The following is an 11,021-nucleotide window of genomic DNA, read 5'->3' as shown; positions in this document are numbered from 1 at the left end:
TTTGCAGTCAGCAAAATATTTTTTTTTATGCAAATATTTTGTCTGTACTGTTGTTGTTGGTGAGTTCAGTTTGTTATATGAACATTATTCCTGAGTCTCTGTGACATATTAGGAGGATTTTATGGCCAGTTGCTTTAGATTTATTACATAATGCACCTTTAAGTTTCATAGTTAATTGTAGGTCCTCCTATTTTTTAGGAGTGGATTTAATTTTGTGTAGCATTTCTACCATGTCAGGTTTTCCTCCAGTCGGATCTTTTCATAGCCTCTTTGTTTGCCTCCCCTGGGAGTGATTCTTGTTTCAACTTTTTCATAGCCTCTGATCTCAAGTTATTTTTTGGATTGAATGTTTGTTTCTAGTTAATTGTCATAGTCCTCTTTGTTTTGTTACTCTGATCAACTCTGACTGTTTCGTTTTCTTATAAACGACACAGGGTTAGTGCTCATAACCTGGTTTATTGATTGACAGCCAGAGGATGCAACCTGTCCACATACGGGTAACTGGTATTCAACACTCACGGCCCGCACCTTTGGCTTTATGATGTATAATTTATGGCCTGGCGGGGAATTAAACACAAACTCCTGCATGGCCGGCATGTGGTTACATTGCCATTTAAAAATTATAATTGTGACAATTTAATTTGAATTAAACAGTGCATTTGTATGTAAAAGGTACTGTTAAAACAAAGAAAAAAAGGTATAAAAAAAAGGTCTTAAGTGACCAATGGCCCATATTCACATTATCAAATCTGGCCCTTGTTTTTTTTTTTTTTTTAAGTTTGGAAAACCCTGCTCTACACGTAATGTCACGTTTGTCCACAGGAGGGCAGTTTCAACAATTTAGCAGCCATTAATCACATTTAGGTTACATTCAGATTTAACTATTTAATAAATGAATGAGACAAAATGCTGCAGTTTACAAATGCTTTTCATTTAACTCCATCAGTTCTTTCAAAAAAGCACAGGTGGTGCTGTAATACACATGTTACTCCACATGGGGGTGTTGTGACACAGAAGCCAGAGAGCACAAACTCAGACCACTCCCTTTCCCACAGTGTCACCAAAAACGAATACAAAACATCATATACAATGTTTTTGTCAAGGCCGTGACACATTCAAACACAGCGTGGACCCAAATGCAATATACAACTCAAAATAAACATTGATATATGATGTAAAATCATAAAAAACAAGAGCACAGAAATAACTGATTATAACTTGATGTTAAGTTAACTGCACATGTAGTCCGTGGGCCACAAGTTTGAGACCTCTGGTTCAAAGAGTGATTGTGAGTGTTTTACACATGTCTGTGTCCTCTCTTTGTGTTTGTGTCCTCACAACTGTTGATCTGTATCATGGTGATAATGATACAAATGTCACTGCTATCATGTGACACACACACCAGGGGTCACATCTCTGGTGGTAAAAATAGCACGTTGTGTCACTGGCACACACGGCTCATAGTTTGGTTTGTGTTTTAGTTTCAGTAAACAAGAAACAAGCTGGTGGACGAGAACAGTCAGGACAACAGTAGCAGGTAAGAACATGCACGCACACAGACACACAATATTTAATCATAAGTAACTTTAGGATTTCAACATTTAGCCTCAGGTGAATTCAGGTAGCACCAGAGGTTTTTCCTCTGGGGATCATGAATACATGAACCAGGGTTTCCCCCAGAAAACCTGCTAAGCCCGGTGGTAGGGCCTCTCGGGCAGCCCACCGTCAAATGTTACAATTTGACTGGAAATTTGAAATTACGAATATTATGTGTTATTGTACATTTATTAACAATACTTAAACACTATAGAGTCTTACAAAAAGACACACTCTTGAAATTTAAATAAATATCAATTGTTTTCACTCTCGTTAAATCCTTATTAAAGGTGAAGTAAGTAGTTTATAGTGCCATCTAGAGGAGAGGCTGAAATTTACAACAAAGACCTGCTGCTCTGCTCACCCCCTCCCTTCCCTGAGCGCTACGGTATCCGCAGCCGGTCAAATGTTGTCCTCGTCGTCTTTCTCCGTGTCAGCAGATGAGGTTCGTGAGGCGAGGGAGAGGGCGAGCTACCGCGGCAGTAGCAGACGAAGCGGAGAGAGAGGAGGCGGGACTTCCGCTACAAGTAAAGAGACGCTTGATTTGTTCTCTCGCGTTTGTCCTTACAGGCTCCGGTAGAAACATGGCGTCTCGCTGCTAACAGTGGCTATGCAACCACGGCCCGCGACCGTGTTATTTTACATGACTTTTTGAAACACTACGAAAATGAAACAAAAACTATTATACATCGACTAGATAATGCAGGAGCACATAATATGTATACAAAAGTGGATTTTGGGTTATATAAACCCATAAATACTACATAGTGTCCCTTTAAGTAATTGGCCAGTGAATGCAAATAAAAAAGTGGTAGTGGTAGTTTTTTTCTGTGCTGTACTCTTCTCCCTCTCCTGTTTTGTGCGCCGCTCTCCGTGTCCAACACAGACTGGATCAGTTCTCTACACGCAGTTTTATCCCCACATACAAATAATGATATTTATGACGAGGATCGGGTACAATCTCGATGAAGTACAGGGGATCCGAGTAAATCTTAGTAAAATGTGGTAACAGACGCACTTTTTTTTTACTCTGTGGTCTCAATCTTTGTGTAGAAGACGCTTTAGTGCTGCAATTAAGGGAATAACAGATGCATCAGATGAGCTGATCTCTTTAGTTAACAGCTCAAGTAAAGCCTGCCCACCATCATTCATGTCCTGTGAAACACAGCTCTATGTAAGCTTATAGCTGACATTGTGCCCTCATGTTACTCTGCGCCAGTGGCGGCTCCTGAAGAAAATTTCAGGGGGGGGGGGCATTTTTTTCTGATAATGATTAAGGTGACCCATTTAATAGGTGCATAAAACAAGACAGTATCAATGTGTTGTTAGGTGATTAACAGAGTCCTTCTTGTGTCCACTAGACGGCAACTTAATAAACAAATATTATTTACATGAATCTAATGTATGATATAAAATAGCTAAACAGGACACAAGATGTGTCCAGCAACCACATAAAGACAGGGGCAGCATATTAAGTCAAGTATTTATTAACTGACCAAGGATCAAGAGCTTTCACAACCTTTACCAGATGCACGTTAGTGCATGCACATAAATCGTCGTAAAAAAATGCATTAGACGGTATGTTTTTCAAACTTTTTTTAACATTAGAGTCAATGAGATCATTTTTTTCGGGCGATTTGGTAGACGTGGAGAATCGCCCCAGAAGAGGCGGAACCATAAAACATGACTTGAATCTGACGATTCTGATTGGACAATGACAGATATCATGTCTAGAACACTGATAATAACTACCTTTGCTGGCAGAGATGGCCGAAAGGAATATTAGTACTAAGGATCTTTGGAATTGCTGAGGAAAAACAAATCTTTTTCTCCGCCTAGTTGGGAGGGCGTCGCCCAAATCGCCCCTATACACTGTCCGCCCCTGCTCTGCGCTGAAAGTGAACGTCGACAGCTTCTACCATCAATCATGTTTTATTTTAATATCCTGTTGAGTCATGGCACTCTCTGCTGAATGTAGGTCAGCACCAAAGTCACTGAGACCAAAGAGCAGAAACAACTGACCTTTCGACCTACAGCTCACACGCCCATTAGCCTAACCCAAACACCAGCGACAATCACATGACTGTGTGGTTGTATGAGGTACTGACACGCGGGTCCTGAGAAACAAGGAAACCACTTTAAGATTCACTATCTTATGAAGACATTTCCAAATGTATAAACTCAAGTTGGTCTTGATTTGCAAAGCACTCACTCAACCTTTTCTGACTGTAAACTGCAGTTTGTCTTGCTTTGTAAAGCACTCACAGGTGTGGCCATAGACCTTTGTCCATATGGAGAATGTTGCTAGTGTGGCTCAAGTGAACATTGTTGGTATCTTCACATATTTATACCATATGCTGATCTTGCTCCCCCTCCTCCTCCACTTGTCATTTGCAGTAGAGATGGGTTTGGAGAAGAAGTTGGACGTCCCGGTGTACGAGCTCTCGCTGATCAGAGGAATGTGGGAATCAAGGGCGAAGAAATACAGACAGAAACAAAAGAAGGAGCAAGAAAGGATTGAGAAGAGCGCCCTCGCCAGGTCAGTGCAGTTACCACAGGTCCGTCATGGCTCATTAACAGGTTATAAAATATGTCTTTTAATTATATAAACATTCTTTAGATTCAGACTGACAGATTTTGTTTTTAACAAATGTCCTACACATACCCTACCAGTCAAACCATTTCAGAACACCACAATTTTTCCAGTTTTATTGAAATTCAAGCCATTAAAGTCCAATGAATAGCTTGAAATGGTACAAAGGTAAGTAGTGAACTGCTAGAGGTTGAAAAAAAAGGTAAGGTTACCCAAAAACGAAAAGAAGAAAGTCAAGGTGTCATGGACTGATGAATCAAAGTTTGAAATCTTCGGTTCATCACACAGGAGTTTTGTAAGCCGTTGAGTCGGTGAAAGGATGGTGATGATGATGATGATAATGTTGGAATTGATCTCAGGTGGTCTGGCAGAGAATATCATAATTCTGCCCCTTTCACTGAAAAGCAGTTTGGGCAAATGATGTTCTACAGAAAGGGATGCTACAATTGCCATTTGACGCTGCTTGGGTGGTAGATCTATTACTTTGTTGTCTTGTCATTGTTTTGCAAAGTGGGTGGAGGAGCAGTGTGGTTTAGACATTCGAAGACATATTCAACAAAGTGCAGGATATGAAATTAGCAAAACTTAAAATTTTATGTTTGGTTAGAATTTGACTGTGGTGGTACCGTATTCTCTCTTCTTGTCCAGGATTGTATTACACTTTTAACACCAAATAAACCCACTGAATACAAATGATTTCACTTCAGGATTGATTTTTTACATCCCAACATCAGAGGTCAGGTGATCAACAGTCACTCTGTGATACATATGTGGTGTGTATGACGTCCGTCCATGTAGGATCGATCAGGAGTGGCAGTACCGCATTTACTGTAAGACACTGAACAGTGAAGAACGCAACGTGCTGCACCAGTACCTGGAGAGATCTACACGGACTAATAAACAGCTCTACACAGGTGAATACATCACAGGTAAATACAGGTATAAACAGGTAAATACGGGTGTAAACAGGGACATACAGGTGTAAACAGGTAAATACAGGTATAAACAGCTAAATACAGGTGTGCAAGGGTAAATACAGGTATAAACAGGTAAATACAGGTGTGCAAGGGTAAATACAGGTATAAACAGGTAAATACAGGTGTGCATGGGTAAATACAGGTATAAACAGGTAAATAAAGGTGTGCACGGGTAAAGCTAACTGATAAACAGCTGTTTACAGAAGAATATATTCCTTGCAAACACAGATATTACATTAATGTTCTGCTGAATTTCAGTATTTTTGTGTCTCTGTCGAAATGTTGTTGAGTTGTTTGTTGCTGATGTGTTGTTGTTGTTGTTTGTTGCTGACTGTTACCTGTTGTGTTGTTGTTTGTTGCTGATGTGTTGTTGTGTTGTTTGTTGCTGACTGTTACCTGTTGTGTTGTTGTTGTGTTGTTTGTTGCTGACTGTTAACTGTAGATGTTGTTGTTTGTTTCTGATGTGTTGTTTGTTGCTGATGTGTTTGTGTTGTTGTTTGTTGCTGACTGTTACCTGTTGTGTTGTTGTTTGTTGCTGATGTATTGTTGTGTTGTTTGTTGCTGACTGTTAACTGTTGATGTTGCTGTTTGTTGCTGATGTGTTGTTGTTGTTGTTGTTGTATTGATTGCTGCTGACTGTTAACTGTTGATGTTTTAGATGTTTATTCATCAGAAACAGAGCAGCAGCAGAAGCACAATGTCCATCAGGATCATCAGGATCAGAGCAAACTTCTTTTTCAGCTGGAGGGAGATCATTGGACGGTGAGATGGTTCCTGATGGTTCAGAAGAAAAGAGGTCTCTCTCTGTCAGAACATCTGTGATAACACACAAGTGTTTTTCAGGACTTTCCCAAGGAGCTGCAGTGGATGACGTACCTGACGGAGTGGCATGTCAGAGGTACAAAGATCCGGCAGCTGCCCGATTACCTGGCTCTGTTCACTCAGCTCACTGTGCTCGACATGCCCAAAAACGCCATCACTCAGCTGCCGCCTGAGATTGGTGAGGTTGAGACGAGATTTAAAATTCCATAATCCAGCTCCTCTGAATAAATGATGTGTCTACGTTGTTCAGTTTTTCTTTGACTAAAGTATGTATTTGTTAATGCTGCAGACAAACAACAGTCAGACCATTGTCACCTGTCCCTTCAGGTAAACTGACTGGGTTAAAGGAGTTAAATATCAGCTACAACCGTCTGTTCAAAGTTCCTCCAGAGCTTGGAAACTGTGAGAATCTGGAGAGACTTGAACTGACAGGAAACTTCAACCTGTCGGAGCTGCCATTTGAGGTGAAACACTCATGGGATTGATCATCTACTGTTTTAAAGGGGACATATTATGCAAAATCAATCATGAATCATGTTTTTGTGGTCCGCCTAAGATAAAACACACGATGTTGACTTCTGCACTCATTGCTACATCATAATGATACATTCCTGGAATTGTTGTCTCGCGGAGCTCTGCTTTGTCACTAAAAAAGGCGAGAGTCCAGGCTAGGGCGATAGTATCCGGAAGAACAGAAGTACGTGAAGTGTTCTATTCTTGGCTACACAGTGCAGCACAGAGTTCTACACGGGCGTCCAGCCTCGGAGGATTTACGTGTCCAATGGATACATTTTATATATGACGGCAATGTGTCGGCTAGATTTGGCAAATGATCGCTTTTCCAAATGCTAACTGCTGTTAGCTGACTCAGTGACACTGACGTAGTTTCCTGCGTCTCATTTGCATTTAAAGAGACAGGTGCTCAAAACTCAAAAATGTCAAAATGATTGAGATTGAGACACGGGGCTGTTTTGGCAGGGTGATTGAACTGCTGTGGTGCTTCATCCTTATGGTATTTTGACCAAAGCATGTCACAGACATGTTCATTAGGACACCAGGGGACTAGGTTAACTTGTAGAAATAGGGTATAATATGTCTCCTTTATGTCCAAAATCATTCTAGTCTGATCAAATATCATCAAACATCAAAATGTTGCATGATTAAATAAAGATATGATACGTTTGATAAACATGTCCATGTGTGTGGTTTTCTGTACCTCTAACAAATCAGTCTAAAAATTAAAAAAAAAAAAAAGTGATTGTTAAAAATTACAATTTTGTAGAAAAGATGTTAATCTAGCTTTTGCTGTATGATGTTATGTTGGCACCAGTGATGTCACCCTGTGACTTGTGTCTGCAGCTGAGCAGCTTGAAGCGACTGATTCACCTGGATATCGCAGAGAACCGCTTCGTGTCGATCCCCATCTGTGCTCTGAGGATGAGCAGCCTGCAGCTGTTGGACCTGAGCAACAACAGTCTGACCGACCTGCCTCAGGACATGGACAGGTAACGGATGTCAGCTGGACTTCTTGTTTCTGCTGTTAATCCATCATCTGAGTTATCATCTAATCAGCAATCACACACACACTTCCCCAACTGATATCTGAAGCAATCCTTCTTAAAGACCATTTGAAATATGTCATACTTGCATCCTGTCTTGTCTTCATCCATGTATCTGGCTCTGGTTGAAAGTTTCAGCAGGGAAGCAAGATACTCATACTCGGAGGTGGAAAAAGTACTAAAATATTGTACTCAAGTAAAAGTACCAATAATTTGATGAAATATTACACAGGTAGAAGTAAAAAGTAGTTCATTTGAAATGTACTTTAAGTAAAAGTTACCTAGTTACTTTGCGTGGGGTGTGAGGGTAGTAGAAATACGACAAGGGGTCAGAAATCCAAAACTATTTTGGAGCTCACGCGCCCGGCGCGACACAGGATATTACGTGCTGGTGCTAATCATCATTTGTCTGGTTCAAGTGTATATTTTCCCCCTGTAGGTCTTCATTGTGCTGAATTTTTATTTTTACTCGGTAACGGATCGGATTTATAAAGTAACTAAGTACAATACTTGAGTCAATACGTACTCGAGTAAAATACGAAATCCTGATTTTAATTTGTACTTAAAAAATACACAAAAAAAGTATTCAATACAGTAACTTGAGTAAATGTATTTCGCTACTTTCCACCTCTGCTCATACTCTTCTCCTCGGCCACTTCCACCAACTCCTCAGAGGGGATTACTGAGGCAGTTCCAAGCCAGCCAAGATGTGATCTCTCCAGCTTGACTTGGGTCTACCCCAGGGTTTCCCTCCTCCCCAGACGAGATACTCAAAACACCTCAGCTGACTCCTCTTGACGTGGAGGAGGAGCAGCTTCACTCCATCTTGTTCTTTAGGTCATTACGCTCAGCTCATGACCTTTGGTGAGAACTCTTCCTTCAGATTCGGTCCATTTGCTCCTCACTGGTAAACAAGAACCCAAGATACTTCAACTCATCCACAGCCACTTGTCCTGAGTGGGCATTTCATTTCCATTTTATTGTCTGAATTCATGCTATCAAATTCAGAGTTGCTGATCTCAGCTGCTTCACAGCCCAGTGAAGTCTGCTGTTGCTAACCTAACTGTGTTTGCCTCAGGTTGGAGCAGCTCGTCACACTGTTCGTTCACAAGAACCAGCTGTCTTACCTCCCTCATTGTCTCACCAACATCTCCACGCTCAAGATGATCGTCGTCAGTGGTGATGAGCTCAACAGTATTCCGACCAAACTGTGCAGGAACCCTGAAATCACGTAATAACCTGTTCCACTGAGATTTGAGAAAAAAAAGCTTTGTTTTCCAAGCAGTGAAGAGGTGTTTTATAAATTGGGTTAAAAATACATTAAATGTTATTTACAGTTAAGAAACCGATGATGCAACATTTTTAGTTTTTCTTCCTTGTAAATCTGTGACTTAAAATGATCTAAAATGTCACTTTCATTTTCTTCACCCATTTATTTATTTTTTTCTTAACATAACTCAACCTAAGCAGACTGTAATTTATTTTCAAAACACAGAGATTAAATTCATGACAGGTAACTTTTGTTTCTGTGCAGATTCATCAGACTGTGCGATAACACAAAGAAGAAGAAAGAGAAGAACAAGAGAAGGAGGTGGAGGAGAGCACCTGCAGAGGAGGAGGAGGAGGTGAAGAAGGACAGTCGAGAGAAAGAGTTCATACAGGTGTACATCAACACGCTCAAGGACAGAGGTCAGACCTTCATCATTTCATTAAAGCTCACATAGAGTGGTCCTGTTGCACATATATGTTAGTTATGGAGGTCTACTTACATATATTAACTTGTTTTTATGGTCAAAAACCTCCTAGTTGCTGTAAACGAGCCGATAGAAGTCTGTCTTTTTTGAAGCACTTGTCAGCCGTGCCATTTCAGACATAAATCTCTCCCGAGAAGACAGACTGTGTTGTGATTGGCCAGTACCCGTAAGTGACATATTCAGCACACCCGCTTTCAGAAGCACAGCTCCCCCCTCTGGAACGGTGGATGCACTGCTACTCATTATCAAAACATTGTTTTAACAGTGTTTTAAAATAGCTTCGTCACGACTCCCCGCCGCAGTCCCTTTTATGACTTTGACCCAGAGTCAGACCCAGAGTCAGAAGACACTGTCGCTAGTGAAACACCTCCACAACGGACGTTATTCTTCTTCTGCGGTTCAATGTACGCAACCGGATGTGCCCGGACTAGTGCCCGGAGCAGGATGATTTGCTGTTCCGGAGAACTGCTGTTTACGTAACCATAACGGATCCCCTGTACTTCATCACGAGTGTACTCAATCCTCGTCATTAATATCATTATTTGGATGTGGGGATAAAACTGCGTGTAGAGAACTGATCCAGTCTGTGTAGGATACGGAGAGCCCGCTTGGAGACGGCAAAACGCACGGTGCAGGAGATTACAATAAAACACAGTGTTCTCAGCAGTGGCTGAACTGTTTGTTTTGAACCTTCAGGGCTTCGTAAACAAGGTAATGACGCAGATACACACTAAAAAAACAATTGGAACTTCCGGTCTAGGTCCGCTTTAAGTTTGGATTCCTTTGCTGATATTTTAAAAATCTGTACATTTACATTGCACAACAACCTTGGTGATTTTATGTTGACGTTGTTACTGAGCCGAGACTTCATCACTGACTCATGGAGAAATGAGAAAAGTTATGGTTTCATGTGCATCATGTACGTGTGAATGCATGCAGCTCCAGGTAAATGACCTGCTTTGTTTACTCAGACAAACCTGCTCATATGTCGTTTGTCCCTCACCAGACACCGTCCCATTCTCCACCACCAAGGTGTCCATTTCCTGCGAGCTGTGAGGATAAAGACAATGAAAGTCTGACACCATGTGAGTGAGAGGAAGATAAAATTAAGATCATATCAAATGTTTATTAGAAATGTTGACATTAAATAAAATGTCAAAAGTTTGATCACTTTCCTTTTAATTGATCACTAAGTAATATTTTCCTCGACATTTTAAAGCTTTTTAAGGTTGTGATTTTAACATCAAGAGCTTTTTTGTTTTCCAGTGTATTTGAAAAATAGATTTTCATTCCACAAACTTTTTTTCCCCAATGTAAATGAAAAATCAAAGCCTCTGATTTTACATCAATAATTGGACTATTTATTATTTTACACACTGATTGTACGGATTAATGACCAAACAAACGGCTAACAGCTGTATTATTATTTTTTTAAATTGTGAAATTGTTTCATTGGTTCATAATTCAGTGTCAGCTGAATTATTTCATGCAATTATATTTATTTGTTTACATGTTCTGGATTATAAAGACTACAACTAAATTTCAAAACAATACAGTAAATACCTTTTTTTTAAATTTGTTTTTCTTTTTTCATTTCTCTGATTCTTTTAAAAACAAAAAACACCACTGTATTATTTTCCATATTCAACCATGCCAGTATTTTCAAAATTGAATAAAGAGTTTGACTTTTGTTTCAATGCTGTGGCTGCTTTGATACTGA

The 11,021-nt window shown here is 40.2% G+C and overlaps 1 protein-coding gene across 4 annotated transcripts; it reads left to right on the top strand.

Annotated features, from left to right (window-relative positions):
• The first annotated feature begins 1,424 nt into the window (after window positions 1–1,424).
• On the top strand, window positions 1,425–10,998 carry lrrc2 (leucine rich repeat containing 2). Of its 4 annotated transcripts, none has more exons than XM_083902976.1 (11): window positions 1,509–1,537; window positions 2,034–2,123; window positions 3,994–4,135; window positions 4,988–5,118; window positions 5,825–5,928; window positions 6,010–6,166; window positions 6,316–6,452; window positions 7,348–7,493; window positions 8,626–8,778; window positions 9,082–9,236; window positions 10,308–10,998. In XM_083902976.1, exons 3-11 carry the CDS (start codon window positions 3,999–4,001, stop codon window positions 10,355–10,357), a joined length of 1,170 nt encoding a protein of 389 aa, XP_083759102.1. In that variant the 5' UTR covers window positions 1,509–1,537; window positions 2,034–2,123; window positions 3,994–3,998; the 3' UTR covers window positions 10,358–10,998. The 4 variants fall into 4 exon arrangements, with proteins under 4 accessions (XP_083759104.1, XP_083759101.1, XP_083759102.1 ...); XM_083902977.1 differs by having other exon boundaries at window positions 1,515–1,537; window positions 2,037–2,123; XM_083902978.1 differs by lacking the exon at window positions 2,034–2,123 and having other exon boundaries at window positions 1,425–1,537; window positions 4,988–5,103.
• Window positions 10,999–11,021: the final 23 nt, after the last annotated feature.

Source organism: Microchirus variegatus, assembly GCF_963457635.1.
Source record: "Microchirus variegatus genome assembly, chromosome: 16".
NCBI lineage: Eukaryota > Metazoa > Chordata > Actinopteri > Pleuronectiformes > Soleidae > Microchirus > Microchirus variegatus.
This window is presented reverse-complemented; position numbering and strand designations above follow the sequence as displayed.

Excerpts from the sequence above, each read along its gene's own strand:
- lrrc2 (XM_083902975.1), top strand. The coding sequence starts at position 3,999 with ATGGGTTTGGAGAAGAAGTTGGACGTCCCGGTGTACGAGCTCTCGCTG. Across the intron at positions 6,167-6,315 it reads TCAGCTGCCGCCTGAGATTG|GTAAACTGACTGGGTTAAAG; the intron begins GTGAGGTTGAGA and ends CTGTCCCTTCAG. Across the intron at positions 7,494-8,625 it reads CTGCCTCAGGACATGGACAG|GTTGGAGCAGCTCGTCACAC; the intron begins GTAACGGATGTC and ends TGTTTGCCTCAG.